The 13,025-nt window shown below is 48.3% G+C and overlaps 1 protein-coding gene across 1 annotated transcript in view; it reads left to right on the forward strand.

Annotated features, from left to right (window-relative positions):
* The first annotated feature begins 352 nt into the window (after window positions 1-352).
* Efr3b (EFR3 homolog B) overlaps window positions 353-13,025 on the forward strand; it is a 75,584-nt gene continuing 62,911 nt past the window's right edge. The window contains exon 1 of the mRNA XM_052186185.1: window positions 353-580. Within this exon, the coding sequence (XP_052042145.1) occupies window positions 574-580 (7 nt within the window). The 5' untranslated portion in view covers window positions 353-573. The remainder of the gene's footprint in view (window positions 581-13,025) is intronic.

A 13,025-nucleotide genomic window follows, 5' to 3' on the forward strand; every position in this document is an offset into this window, starting at 1 on the left:
AGCTTCTCTGGCTTAGTCTGAGCAGCCTGAATGGAGCACACCTGCAGCTTCCAGCGCCCGGCTGACCTGGCGTGGGAGGGGTGTGTGTGTCATCAGTTTGAAGGACACGTCAGCGACCCGCGTAAGAGCTGAACCAGGAGCTGGAATTCAGACGGATGATCCACCAAGTGACCGAAGAACCCAGCTTCACTGGCGCGTCAGGTGAGCAAAAGGCTCGCCCCATACTGGGGAAGGGAGAGGGGCTGGCATGGAGGCGGGGCTCTCGAGGCAGCCCGCCAGTGGCCAGGGGGAGGGGCGTGGCAGAACACAGCTCCGCCCCCTGAGCACCGCCTAGCTTGCGGACCAGAGCAGGAGGCGGCAGCCAACCTCGGCACTGAATGGGCGGGTGGCGTCCCGCTCCGTCCCGCCCGCCCCGCCGCCGGGGGCCCCCCCATCGGCTGCTCCCGCCGCGCCCGGGTCTCCGCCCGCAGCCGCCTGAGCCCGCCGGGCTGTGAATGAAAGGCAGGCGCGGCCAGGACTAGCTGCCAGCGACGCGGCGACGCCGGCCTCCCGGGAGGCGCGCTCCCCGCCGAGATGTACGGTAAGGAGGGCTTGGCGCCCCGACTCGGGCCCCGCAAACTTCCAGACGTGGACCTTTGTCCCCCCCGGAGTGACCCCCGGCGCAAAAGCGAGAACGCTGACTTGATGCCAGGCTGGGCTGTTTCAGTCGCCTGTGAGCGTGCGTCTGTGCGGAGAGGACAAAGATGCCTCCGGCCGGGGGACTATCTGGTGCCCTGAGGTCCCTCGGGCAGGCGTGTGCAGGCGGTAGGGGCGGTGGTCCGTCGCCGGGTAGGAACTCTGATGGTCAGAAGCACCAGGCTTTGGGAAAAGAGAGTATCTCTGGAGCTGAGCCGACAGAGTGTTGGTGGAGGTGATCGTGTGACCATATTTGCAGAATTAACAAAGAGGCTTGTGCTTGGGAGTTTGATGCACGAAAGTGGTCCAGGGTAGAGGGGAGCTGCTCGCTGCCAGTCTACTGCCGGGTTCCTTGGATGTCGGAGGCAGCGCCGGCAGTGCAGGAGCTGGCTGGCGAGCGGGGCTGGAGGTTCATCTCTCTGAGCTGGGTGGACTTGGCCTCTACCTAACACTGCTGCTAGTGGTATACAGGCTCCCTAACTTCCAGATTGGCCCCACGGAGGGCTGACAGAAAGAGATGCTACTTCAAGGGTCTCTCCTAATTACGCAGCCACCGCCTCCACGGACGTGTGACCGCTCCAAGACCCTCATGGTGCATGTCTCTGCTTGCTCATTTGCCAACAATTCCTCTGGTTCTGCAGGCAGTGCGGATGAAGAAAGCTCTCCTTGGGTCCCACTTTGCAGCTTATAAGAGTGGACCAGTCTAGGAATTGCCTGCCTTGCAGAGCCTACCAAGGGCACATGTGTGTGTGTGTATTCCTATGCACACAGTTTATTAGAACCCAAGTCTCTGGTAGTTTATTCTGGGGGCAGCAGAAGAATCGGAACCGTGTTCTCCCTCCCCCTACTGCAGGGTAGGGGCTCGGGCTGCACCTGAGGGGTGAGTGATCTAGAAGAGCGTGTTCCCAATTTAACCCATCTCTAAGGCTGCTGGCTGCCTCTTTGAACAGTCCATGAGTCACAAAGTTTGTTAGCACAGAGAGCATGCTGAAAAGGCTCAGCAGTTGGTGGGCCCCCTATTTAGAGGACAAAGACTTAACTTTTGCATTGCATCTCTTTCCCAGGCCAGTTGATTACACAGCCACACTATGATTCCTATAAAGATGTCAGTGGGTCCTGACCACTGACATCTTTATAGAAATCATAGTGTGGCTGTGTAATTCCCTTAGGTAGAGCCAATGGGGAGAGATGTCCTCAGAGGCTGGACCCATAACCAGTGGGGACTCTGAAACAAGGTGACTAGACTTGTGCTTTGCCTATTGGGAGGTAGAAAGAGCTATATACCTCTTTTATTCTGTCTGTGCTTCCCCCCCCCCCGCCCCCTTTCTGCAGAGGGAGCAGGCTGGAGCTGCAGATCACTTGACAAAAGCATGTGACTGCAGGGGCACCTGCAACGGGGAGGGAGTCAGGACAGGCCCATCAGTATGGCAGAATTAACAGCCCTGGGTCGCCATGTTACATCTAGTAGATAATGCGATAACTTAGGGTGTCTGAGAATTAGGTTGGGGGGGGGGGTGGATGCCTGGTCTGCTCCTGTTGGAAGAGCAGGGTAGTAGAGAAGGATGTGGAGTCAGTCTAACTGCGGGCTATTTTCAGATGCATCTCAAAATTCCAATTCTCTTTAATAATGTTTTTATTTCCCCAGATGCAAACAGAGCAGAGACTAATCCTAAATGATTCATAGAAAGACGGTGATGAAGGAAGGGCTCCTCTGGGCAGTTGCCTACAGCACAGGAAAGGCACATTTAGTGCGGGCCGGAGCTGGCCCCTTGCAGAGACTGATCTCTGGAGTGGTCTCTGCTCTCCGGGGAGCCTCTCTTGCCTGCCTGCATTTTCGGGTGGTCTTGCCTTAGTGAAGAGTAAGAGTCTGCAGAGCTGTTAGCATTCTCTCCCTAGACATTTCCGTGATGAAAAGGGATGGGAGAAGAGGACAGCCTGGGCTACATGAGTTCCAGGTTAGCCAGTGCTGCATAGGAAGAGGCTATCTACATAGGGAGAAGATATCTAAAAAAGAGAAAAGGCGGCATTGTGGACTTCCTCCGGATTGTTCTTTCACCTAATTTTCTAAGTGACCTGTCGAGGGTGACAGGAGGACTAAGACAAGGTGACACTGGGCCTCTAGGCTCAGAGCTGGCCCCCTGTCTCCCTTCCCCTAATGTCTCAGGAGAATGCTTATCATTTTATGAACGGATACATAGTAAGGCCATATAGAACCAGAGGCTGCCTAAGAGCTGAAGATAAAGGTGACCTTTGACCACCTACCTGGTGATGTAATCTATTACAAACTCAGATCCTTGAACTGTGCCCTCTCCTCAAGCTGTGCCCTCACCCCTTGCCAGCTCCACACAGGTCTTCATTTTCCCTCTTGTGAGTCTCTGCTGTACCTTTGTCTTCCACAACTCAGTTAGCTTGGCTCAGTCTGTCTCCTGCCTTTGCACTAGAGGAGACCAAAGGCCTTTTGTCTTTCCTGGAGGGCACAGTGGGATCCTAGACCTGGGGTCCGTGGATCCCAACTCAAGAGCCCTTCACGGCTTTGTGGCCTTAGACAAGTGGGCTCCTGTCTCTGAGGTCTATGACTCTATAAAATGGGGAAGATACCACCGGGCGGTGGTGGCGCACGCCTTTAATCCCAGCACTCTGGGAGGCAGAGGCAGGTGGATTTCTGAGTTCGAGGCCAGCCTGGTCTACAGAGTTCCAGGACAGCCAGGGCTATACAGAGAAACCCTGTCTTGAAAAAACCAAATCGAAAAAACCAAACCAAAACAAACAAACAAAAAAAACAAAAAACAAAAATGGGGAGATACCCCCCCTCCCGGGTCTGTTGTGCCTTTCAAAGGCCAAGCAACAGGGTCAAGAGCTTCCTGAGAGGCTCGACACTTCCATGCAGTGCACACAAGAGCTTGTCCAGACGGGCCTTCTGAGGCTTCATCTCTTCTCTGTTTGCATCGCCTCTCACCACAGCCTCCACAGGCTCGTTGACTGGCCCTGGCTAACTCTGACCCACTAAACAGCTCTCCTCTTCCCGTTTTGAGACAAGAGTCACACTATGCATCCTGGGATAGCCTTCTTCTTCATACTCCCGCCTTTGCCTCTAGAGTGGTGGCCTTACAGGCATGTGAAGAACCACACTCAGCCTGAGCTGCTCTCTGACCCACCTAAGCCGTTGCTTCATCCACTGAGATCTAAACCACAGTCACTGTCTTAAATGGCTCTCCAAAGGGACACAGATTACTTCCTATACTTCGTTTTTCCATGACAGGGCTTTTCTGTGTAGGCCTGGCTATCCTGGAATTCTCTCTGTAGACCAGGCTGGCCTTGAACTCAGAAATCTGCCTGCCTCTGCCTCCCTTGGTGACTAAAGGTGTGGGCTACCACCACTATAGTCTTGATTATGTCTCTGAACATGGAGTAACAAGAATCATGATGAAAAGTACCTTGTCCTAGAGAGGGGCAGTCACCAGACAAGTTTTCTACAAAGGTAGATTCCTCTGTCTTTTGGTTGAGATTATATAATTAAGATTCAACCTGGGCTAGGAGATGGCTCAGTGGTTAAGAGCACTGACTGCTCTTCCAGAGGTCCTGAGTTCAATTCCCAGCAATCACATGGTGGCTCACAACCATCTGTAATGAGATCTGATGCCCTCTTCTGGTGTGTCTGAAGACAGCAACAGTGTTCTCACATACATTAAATAAATAAATTTATTTATTTACTTAAAATTAATTTATTTATTTAATGCACATACGTTAAATAAATAAGTAAATAAATAATAATGATTTAACCTACTCCTCTTACCAGGGCCAGAGGCATGAGAGTGTCCCACTTCCCCACCGAGGCCAGATGGAGGAGGGCGCCTCTAGAGACGGAAGGCTGGCCAGGAAGCTCAGAGACAGACTAGAGAGGATTTATCACCACACTGTGGTCTGGGCTTGCTGGGCCACCCCAGTGAAGCCAAAGCTGCCTTGCCTAATTCCTCTGTATCCTCCGCTTGTGCTCCCTTCCTGTGATGGAGAATGCTCCCTGTGGGGAGAGCAGTGGTGTCCAGCTTTTGAAATGGGGCTCAGTGCATCCAGTATAATCTGCACACCTGTTATAAATGGAGCAGAGGCATTGTAGGGCCAGGGTGACTCTCCTTGAAGTGCAGTCACCTTTGCAGAAATCTGTTTGCCTATTTGTCTCTCTGGTTTTGTCTGTCTCAGTTTCATCTCTCTCTCTCTCTCTCTCTCTCTCTCTCTCTCTCTCTCAGTCAGTCATGCCCGCCATGCTTGGCATCGGCTGCGCAGCCTGCTGCCTTCCTTCCCCATACCCCCCTCCCCGTTCTTTATTCTCCTTTGGAAGAGCCCCATGGGCCTCCCTGTTTCTGTCTCTTGCTGCTCACCATTCAGTGATTCAGGCTGTCAGTGTTGTTCTTTCAAATCAATTAAAAACAAGAAGTTAACATTACTTCACAGAAGATCTGGAGAAGAGAGAAGGGGAGAGGCAGGGTGGGGAGGGTCATCCATTCCATGCTTCCCACCCACACCCATCTTTGGGGCTTGGGATTAGCTCAGTGGTAGAACCAAGGCTGATCCCCAGCACTATAAAACAAAACAAGCAAACAAAACCCCAAAAGAACAAACTTTCAAGCTGCGTGGGAGCGCACGCCTTTAATCCCAGCACTCAGGAGGCAGAGGCAGGTGGATCTCTGAATATGAGGCCAGCCTGGTCTGCAGAGTGAGTTCCAGGACAGCCAGGGATACATAGAGAAACTGTATCTCAAAAAACAAAACCAAACAGATAAACAAAAGAACAAATGACTGAATAAAACCCGCCAAAGCTCCTGGTTTCGTATTACCGGATACTATGATTTTGTTGCTTGCTCAAATCCCTGGTCCTTTCCCTTCGCTTTCTTTCTGGATCTCTGCTGTTTGTCACTTGGCCAGCGACTCTGAAAGAGCACTGAGCTCTAAACACTGACTAGAGCAATACCCTAGCCCAGCTCCGGCCCCAGGTCTTCCTCTCAGGTGGAACCTGGAGCGGAGCTTTTCTTATCGCGCATGCGCACACTCACATGCTCTGAAAAGAACGCCCACCTCACCATGGAAATTAATTTGAATGAGAGTTGCCCCATTTTTCTCCTTTCCTCGATTCTCCACTTCTTCTTTATTTTGTTTGCGTGTGTATGTATGATGTATGTGCTTATGGTGTGTGTGTGGGGGGGGGGGTATATTGGGGGCACCCACACATTCCATGGCCGTGTGTGGAAGTCAGAGGACAGCTTCAGGTGCGAGTCCTCGCCTCCCGCCTCATCTTGTTACCACTGCACTGTGTGGCCTGGGAGCTTCCAGGGTCAACTTATCTTTGACTCCCATCTCATCCTAAGAATGCTGGGGTTGTGTGCCGCCATGTCTGGCTGTCTGAAGTAGGTTCAAGAGACTTGAACTCAAGTCTTCCCCTTGGCAAGATGCATTTTACCCCCTAAGCCAATTTCCCTACCCTCTTTGCCTCCTGATTTAATAAAAATAAATAAAAAATAAAAATAAAAGAGACCCTCATACCTCATAGCTTAAGTACAGTGCTTGTTATATGTTAGTCCCCAGTTCAAAGAGAGTTTATTTTTTTTTTTAATGACCTTTATTTTCCTTTACTGCTGCTAAGAGTAACGATCCTTCTAGAGAATCTGAAAAAATAGCTAGCTATAACAAATGTTGTCTTGATACTTGTTTTGTGCACTGTTTACATGGTTGGAATTACCCATTTTACACAAGTTCCTGTTCTGTTTTTTTCCCACATGGCATATATACATCCTCCCCAACCTCAAGTTAAGGAGATGAGAGTTGCCAATTGTTATTTCAAATAGATATTTATTTGAGGCTGGGTTGTTGTAGCCCAGTAGTCAAGTGTATACTTGACACACCTGACACCCTGCAACCGCCTGAATGTTACTTAGTTCTCTATTGCTACATTTAAAAACCTGTGATACATTAACTTAAAAGAGAAAAGATCTAATGACTCAGAAGCTTAGTGGCCTGTAGCAGAGGGCCCCATTGTTCTAGTCGAAGGTAGTAAGACGCTGCTAACTTCATAGTGGCACAGGAACACACATGAACATATTCAGGGGACTCATGATATTTACATATATATTCATACATAATGTGTACTGTAATGTTCGAGTCAGGCTAAACCCATCTAGCTGCTCTGACATTTATCATTCCCCTGTGATGAAAACATTCAAAATCCTGTTGTCTAGCTGAAGTATTTATTATACTGGGGGCTGGAGAGATGGCTCAGAGGTTAAGAGCACTTGTTCTACTTCCAGAGGACCTGAGTTCGAATCCCAGCACTCACATCAGGCGGTACACAACTGCCTATAACAGTGATTCTCAACCTGTGGGTCTCCACCCCTTTGGGTGGAACAACCTTTCACAGGGGTAAGCATATTAGATATTTACATTAGGATTCATAACACAAGCAAAATAGCAGTTATTGTGATGATACTGTGGGGGTCACCACAACATGAGGAAGTATGTGAAAGGGTCGCAGCATCAGGAAGGTTGAGAACCACCTGTCTGTAACTGCAGCCTCAGAGGACCCAGCGCCTGCTTCTGCCCTCCACAAGTGTGCACATTCATACACAGAAGTGAAAATAATAAAAATAAATCTTTTAAAAATAGAATTATTTATTTTATGTATATAAGTACACTGTAGCTATCTTCAGACACACCAGAAGAGAGTGTCAGATCCCTTTACAGACGGTTGTGAGCCATCATAGCATGTGGTTGCTGGGATTTGAACTCAGGACCTCCGGAAGAGCAGTCAGTGCTCTTAACCACTGAGCCATCTCTCCAGCCCCATAAAAAAATAAATCTTAAAAAATAGTAATTAGTCCATTGTAATTATCTTTACTCACTCTATACTAGATAGCTGCCATTTAAAATTTTTTATGTATTTCTGTTGAGTATATGTGCATGGAGTGGGGGAGGGGACACATACCATGACATACTTGCGGTCAGAGGACAACTTGGTCCCTCTTTCCAGTTTTGCATGGCTTCTGGAGATCAGACTCTGGCAGCCCTAGCTTTTTGTTCGTTTGTTTTTAGAGACAAAGTTTCCTTGTGTAACCTGGCTGTCCTTCAACTCACTCTGTAGACCAGGCTGGGCTGGAACTCAGAGATCGGACTACCTCTGCCTCCCAAGTGTTGGGATTAAAGGTGTGTGCCACCACCGCCCTGCTATCCCAGGCTTTTTAAATAGAAATTTACTAGGCTGACCTGGACCTCAGAGATCCTCCTGCTGAGATTAAAGGCGACTGCCACCTGGCCTACAGTGATATTTTTTTTTAAAGATTTATTTATTATATATGAGCACATATATATGTAGGAGTATGGTACACTGAATAAAGAAATATCTGGTGCCCAAAGCTTTTTTTGAACTCTGGAATTTTCCCTTAAGCTGTAGTCAAGGAGCCAATGTAAGTGCATAAACACACTTTAGAGTCTTGTTACTGTTGTCAAAATTGTAGTTTTTCAGTTTTTTTTAAAGATTTATTTATTTATTATTATATATGAGTACAGTGTAGCTGTCTTCAGACACTCCAGAAGAGGGTCTCACATCTCTTTACAGATGGTTTGAGATCATGTGGTTGCTGGGATTTGAACTCAGGACCTTAGGAAGAGCAGTCAGTGCTCTTAACCACTGAGCCATCTCTCCAGCCCGGTTTTTCAGTTTTTGTAAGTAACCCTCCCCAAGCAATTATCAGACCACCTATCATCTGGTGCCTTCAAAGGCAGTAAGTCCTAGGGATCACGGTCTGGCTGCAGCTAGAGGCTATGGCTCCATTGAATGCGAGAGCTAAGGGTATGGTTGATAGAGCCCTGGCTTAGCATTCCTGAGGCTCCATTTCTTATCTTTGTTAATCTGGACAGTGTGTTCACATCTTTCCGGCTTGCCTTCTGGATGTGCAGTCTACCTAGGCAGCTGGTATGTGCACATGTGCACATAGTGTGCAGTCCACCTAGGCAGCTGGTATGTGCACATGTGCACATAGTGTGCAGTCCACCTAGGCAGCTGGTATGTGCACATGTGCACATAGTGTGCAGTCCACCTAGGCAGCTGGTATGTGCACATGTGCACATAGTGTGCAGTCCACCTAGGCAGCTGGTATGTGCACATGTGCACATAGTGTGCAGTCCACCTAGGCAGCTGGTATGTGCACATGTGCACATAGTGTGCAGTCCACCTAGGCAGCTGGTATGTGCACATGTGCACATAGTGTGCAGTCCATCTAGGCAGTTGGTATATACACATGTGCACATAGTGTGCAGTCTATCTAGGCAGTTGGTATATACACATGTGCACATAGTGTGCAGTCCACCTAGGCAGCTGGTATGTACACATGTGCACATAGTGTGCAGTCTATGTAGGCAGTTGGTATATGCACATAGTGTGCAGTCTATGTAGGCAGTTGGTATGTGTACATGTGCACATAGTGTGCAGTCTATCTGGGCAGTTGGTATATACACATGTGCACATAGTGTGCAGAAGCCAGAGGTTGACATTGTCCTCCTTTATCACTCTCTGCCTCATTTCTCTCTGCCTTATTTCTCTCTGGAGAGAGGGTCTCATGGGATCAGAAATTCACTGCTTTCCCTAGGCTGCCTGCCTTTGACCTTGTGGGATTCCCTCCTGTTTCTGCCTCCCTAGAGATGGGGTTACAGATGTGTTCTACCACACCCAGATTTTGTGTGGGTTCTGGGAACCCTACCTCAGGTCCTCATGCTTCCGTAGCAAGCACTTCACCAACTGAACCCATAACCCATAACTTTTTTAAAGATTTATTTATTTTATTTTGCACTGTAGTTGTCTTCAGACACAGCAGAAGAGGGCATCAGATCTCATTACAGATGGTTGTGAGCCACCATGTGGTTGCTGGGAATTGAACTCAGGACCTCTGGAAGAGGTCTTAATCACTGAGCCATCTCTCCAGCCTCACACATCCGTATTTTTAAGCATTTGCATTTCAGTGAATTGTAAGAATATGAGTGTTACATTTATTAGGGGTATTAGCCCTTTGATTCTCATTTGCGTGGTTTTGTTTTGAATGGAAATATGCAAAAACGGCCAGTTATTTGTGGTATAGAAGCTATATATGATATACCATAGGGCATCCTAGATGATACAAAAATATATAAAAGTCTTTTTAATCAAAATTGTGACTTAAAGAGCCAGGGAGATGGCTCAGTAGGTAAGCGTTCATGCCACTGAGATGCCAAAGATGCCACTGAGACTGAAAACATAAATTTACTTCCCAAGATCCACTTGGTGAAAGGAGAGGACCAACATCCACAATTTGTCTTCTGACTTCACACACACTAAATAAGTGTGATAGGTATCATTTTATTATTTTATTTGTGTGTTTTATAAGGATGTGCTCAGTACATGGCACAAAGTTTATCTAACTTCATCCAGTGGTCTGACAGCAATATTTTGACATGGCAGAGACTTGTAAGGTTAGAGACACTAGGTGCTAACTGACTTAGTGTTGCCTGAACTCTACAAATTGGGGCTATTGTTTCTATTTTTGAAGTGAGAAAATGGAGGCATAGAAAGTTGAATAAACTTGCCCACAGCCACCTATTTTGGGGCTAAGGCTGAGATTTGAACTTGGATTTTTCAACTCCAAATGCCATCACACTGATTCTAGACCATTGGAACCCTCCAGAGGATACAGGCCTTCAGACACACACATGGTGAGCTGGGAAGAGCAGGAGAATGAGGTGACAGAGTTTCTGAAAGTGACACACCTCTGTTCTATGGCTTCAGGCCATCTACAGACACCCACTTCTGGATGGGGGCTGGTTGACCCTACCCTCTCATCCATTTTTTGTTCTGTCGGAGAGAAAGGCTTCAGGGAGAACCTTGAAGGTCTAAATAAGAATAACTAAGAAAACACAAAGGCAGATGTGCAGTGGTGGAGGGCATGGGCTGGAGATGGCACATGTGTTTCACAGATAGACAGATGGACAAGCAGGGAGGCAGGCAGGTAGACAAAGCAGTGGGGCTGGCACCACCCAGATTTTAGGATTGCAGGTCCCTTAAAGAGGCCACCTATCCTGGGTGGTACATGCCTGTAATCCCAGTACTCCAGGCAGAGAGATCAGGAGGTCAAGGTCACCCTAGGTTACACTACATGTTGGAAGCCACCGGGTCTACATGATACCCTGCTTTTAAGAAAAGTGTCTTGGGGCCAGTGTTTGGCCTGGACAGAGAACCTTCTGGAACAAGAGGTCCCTAAGAGTTTGCTTATGAACTAGAACTTGCCCTCCAACCTCAGGTCTAAGCAAACTGGATTTGGTTGTTGCTGCTCAGAGGTGAGTTTGGATTTGGTTGTGTAGAGCAGGCCTGAATCTTATGTGGATGTCATGCATAGACTATGTCCTATGTCCTATTTGGGCCTGGCTGGGACCAGGGAAGGGACAACTGAATGGCCTTGTCAAGTCACAGGACCCTGGACACTTATTCATGCTTCTAAGCTCCTGTTGTTTATATGTTTTTGAAACAGAGTCTTGGGGTGTAGCCCAGGTTGACCCACTGCCAAGCTGACCCTTAGCTCCCTGGGTACTGAGATATCAGGCAGGCACCACCATGCCTAGCCCAGCTTTCTTCATTTATAACTTGTGTGAAGGATTATCCCTAAATTACAAGAACACTCATTTGCACAGATGTCCCCTTAAGATCTCTCAAAATGACATCACGCTTGCCAGCACCTCCTAGCTTCTCACAACCCGTGCATGAAAGAAACTTCTAGAATGGAAGCATAGAAGAAGATACTGGGAAAATCCAGAGCTCTACAAGTTTTCCCATGCCCCTGGGATGCTTTGTCCTTTATTGTTGTTTTTGTTAGGTATTCATCCCAGTGGATGCCAGTTATTTCCTTACCAGACAGATCTGTGAGTCTCTTTGAGCACAGTCTCTATGGAGCACATAGGCTTGATAATTCCTTTTTATCTTTTATGTGCACTGGTATTTTGCTTGCATATATGTCTGTGTGGGGGAACTTTAGTTACAGACAGCTGTGAGCTTAGATGTGGGTGCTGGGAATTGAACTGTGGTCCTCTAGAAGAGCAGCCAGAGCTCTTAACCACTGAGCCGTCATCTTTCCAGCCCCTGGTGTGTGCAGTCTCTGTCTTACTCAGTCCTGTTTTCCCAGATGGAGAACTTCGGCATGCAGTGAGAACTCACAGGTTTACACTGAACTTGAAAGCCGTCACATGTATCATTCACACACACAAATCTGTCTAGCAGCAGCCCATGAGCCTATGCTTCCAGAGAATAAAGAGTGGTGGGCTAGGAGTCTCGCTGAGGTCTGGAACATTCCTGAAATGATAGCAACAGTCGCCCTGATTGTGCTTTCCCACACTGGTGACAGCTCACATAAGAACAGACTCCTGTATAATCATCTGGCTTCCTCTTCTGGTTTGAGGTTTCAGTCTTGGGAAACAGCCCTTGGTTAGCTGTGAGAGGTGGCCAAGGAGGCAGACATTTGCAAGGATTTTCTCCTAGGTGCATGGAGTTCAACATTAATGCCACAGTCTTTCTTTTCAAAAAGGAGGGTTGTGGTCTAAGTATGGGCAAATCTTTATTTTGATTTCCATTCCTGTCACTTGTGTATTCTATCACAAAACAAGATGGAAAGGCCCTTTCAGGCAAAGGCAGAACATGTGTTTCTTGGTGCCTGGAAGTGCTGGTCTGAGTGAGTGTCCCTGACAAACGCCAAGGCTATGAACCTTCAAGTCTGGGAGGTGTGAGTGCACTGTGTCTAATAACCGGGTCTTCTGTTGACATGGAACCCCTGAGAGTGTGTGGTGGACCAGCAGGCCTGAGCCCGACAGCTAGTAAAGACAGGAAACCCATCTGACCGCCCGGAAGTTACTCATTAGGACTGCTACTAATGTCTTCTCCAGACAGCACTCTTGGAGAAAGGAACAGAGCTGAGTGTTCTGGAAAAGAGTGGGCGGTGCCGGGCGTCGGCCACACTGTCCTTCTGCTTCATCAAGGACGTTTCTGGAGTGTGTGGGGGTGGGGAGTTGGCCATCAGAACCAGTTCGGGCGGGCAGGATTCTCTACCTCCCTCAGCTTTCGCTTTTACCATCTGTAAATAGGAAGAGCAGGACTGGATGGTCTCCAAGGGCTTCCAAGCTCTTACAGCTAGGGAAGTGATTGGCAAGGCTAGTTTATCCCCTGACCCAGGCTTCTGAGGCTGGTGTGCAGCCAAAGCCAGGGTGGGTGGTGGGAATGGATGGTGATATGGGAATTGGAGGAGGGGGTGAACAAATCATCTTAGTGGGAACCAGCCAGCTCCGGTTCTTTCTAC

Source organism: Apodemus sylvaticus, chromosome 6 (assembly GCF_947179515.1).
Source record: "Apodemus sylvaticus chromosome 6, mApoSyl1.1, whole genome shotgun sequence".
NCBI classification, from domain to species: domain Eukaryota; kingdom Metazoa; phylum Chordata; class Mammalia; order Rodentia; family Muridae; genus Apodemus; species Apodemus sylvaticus.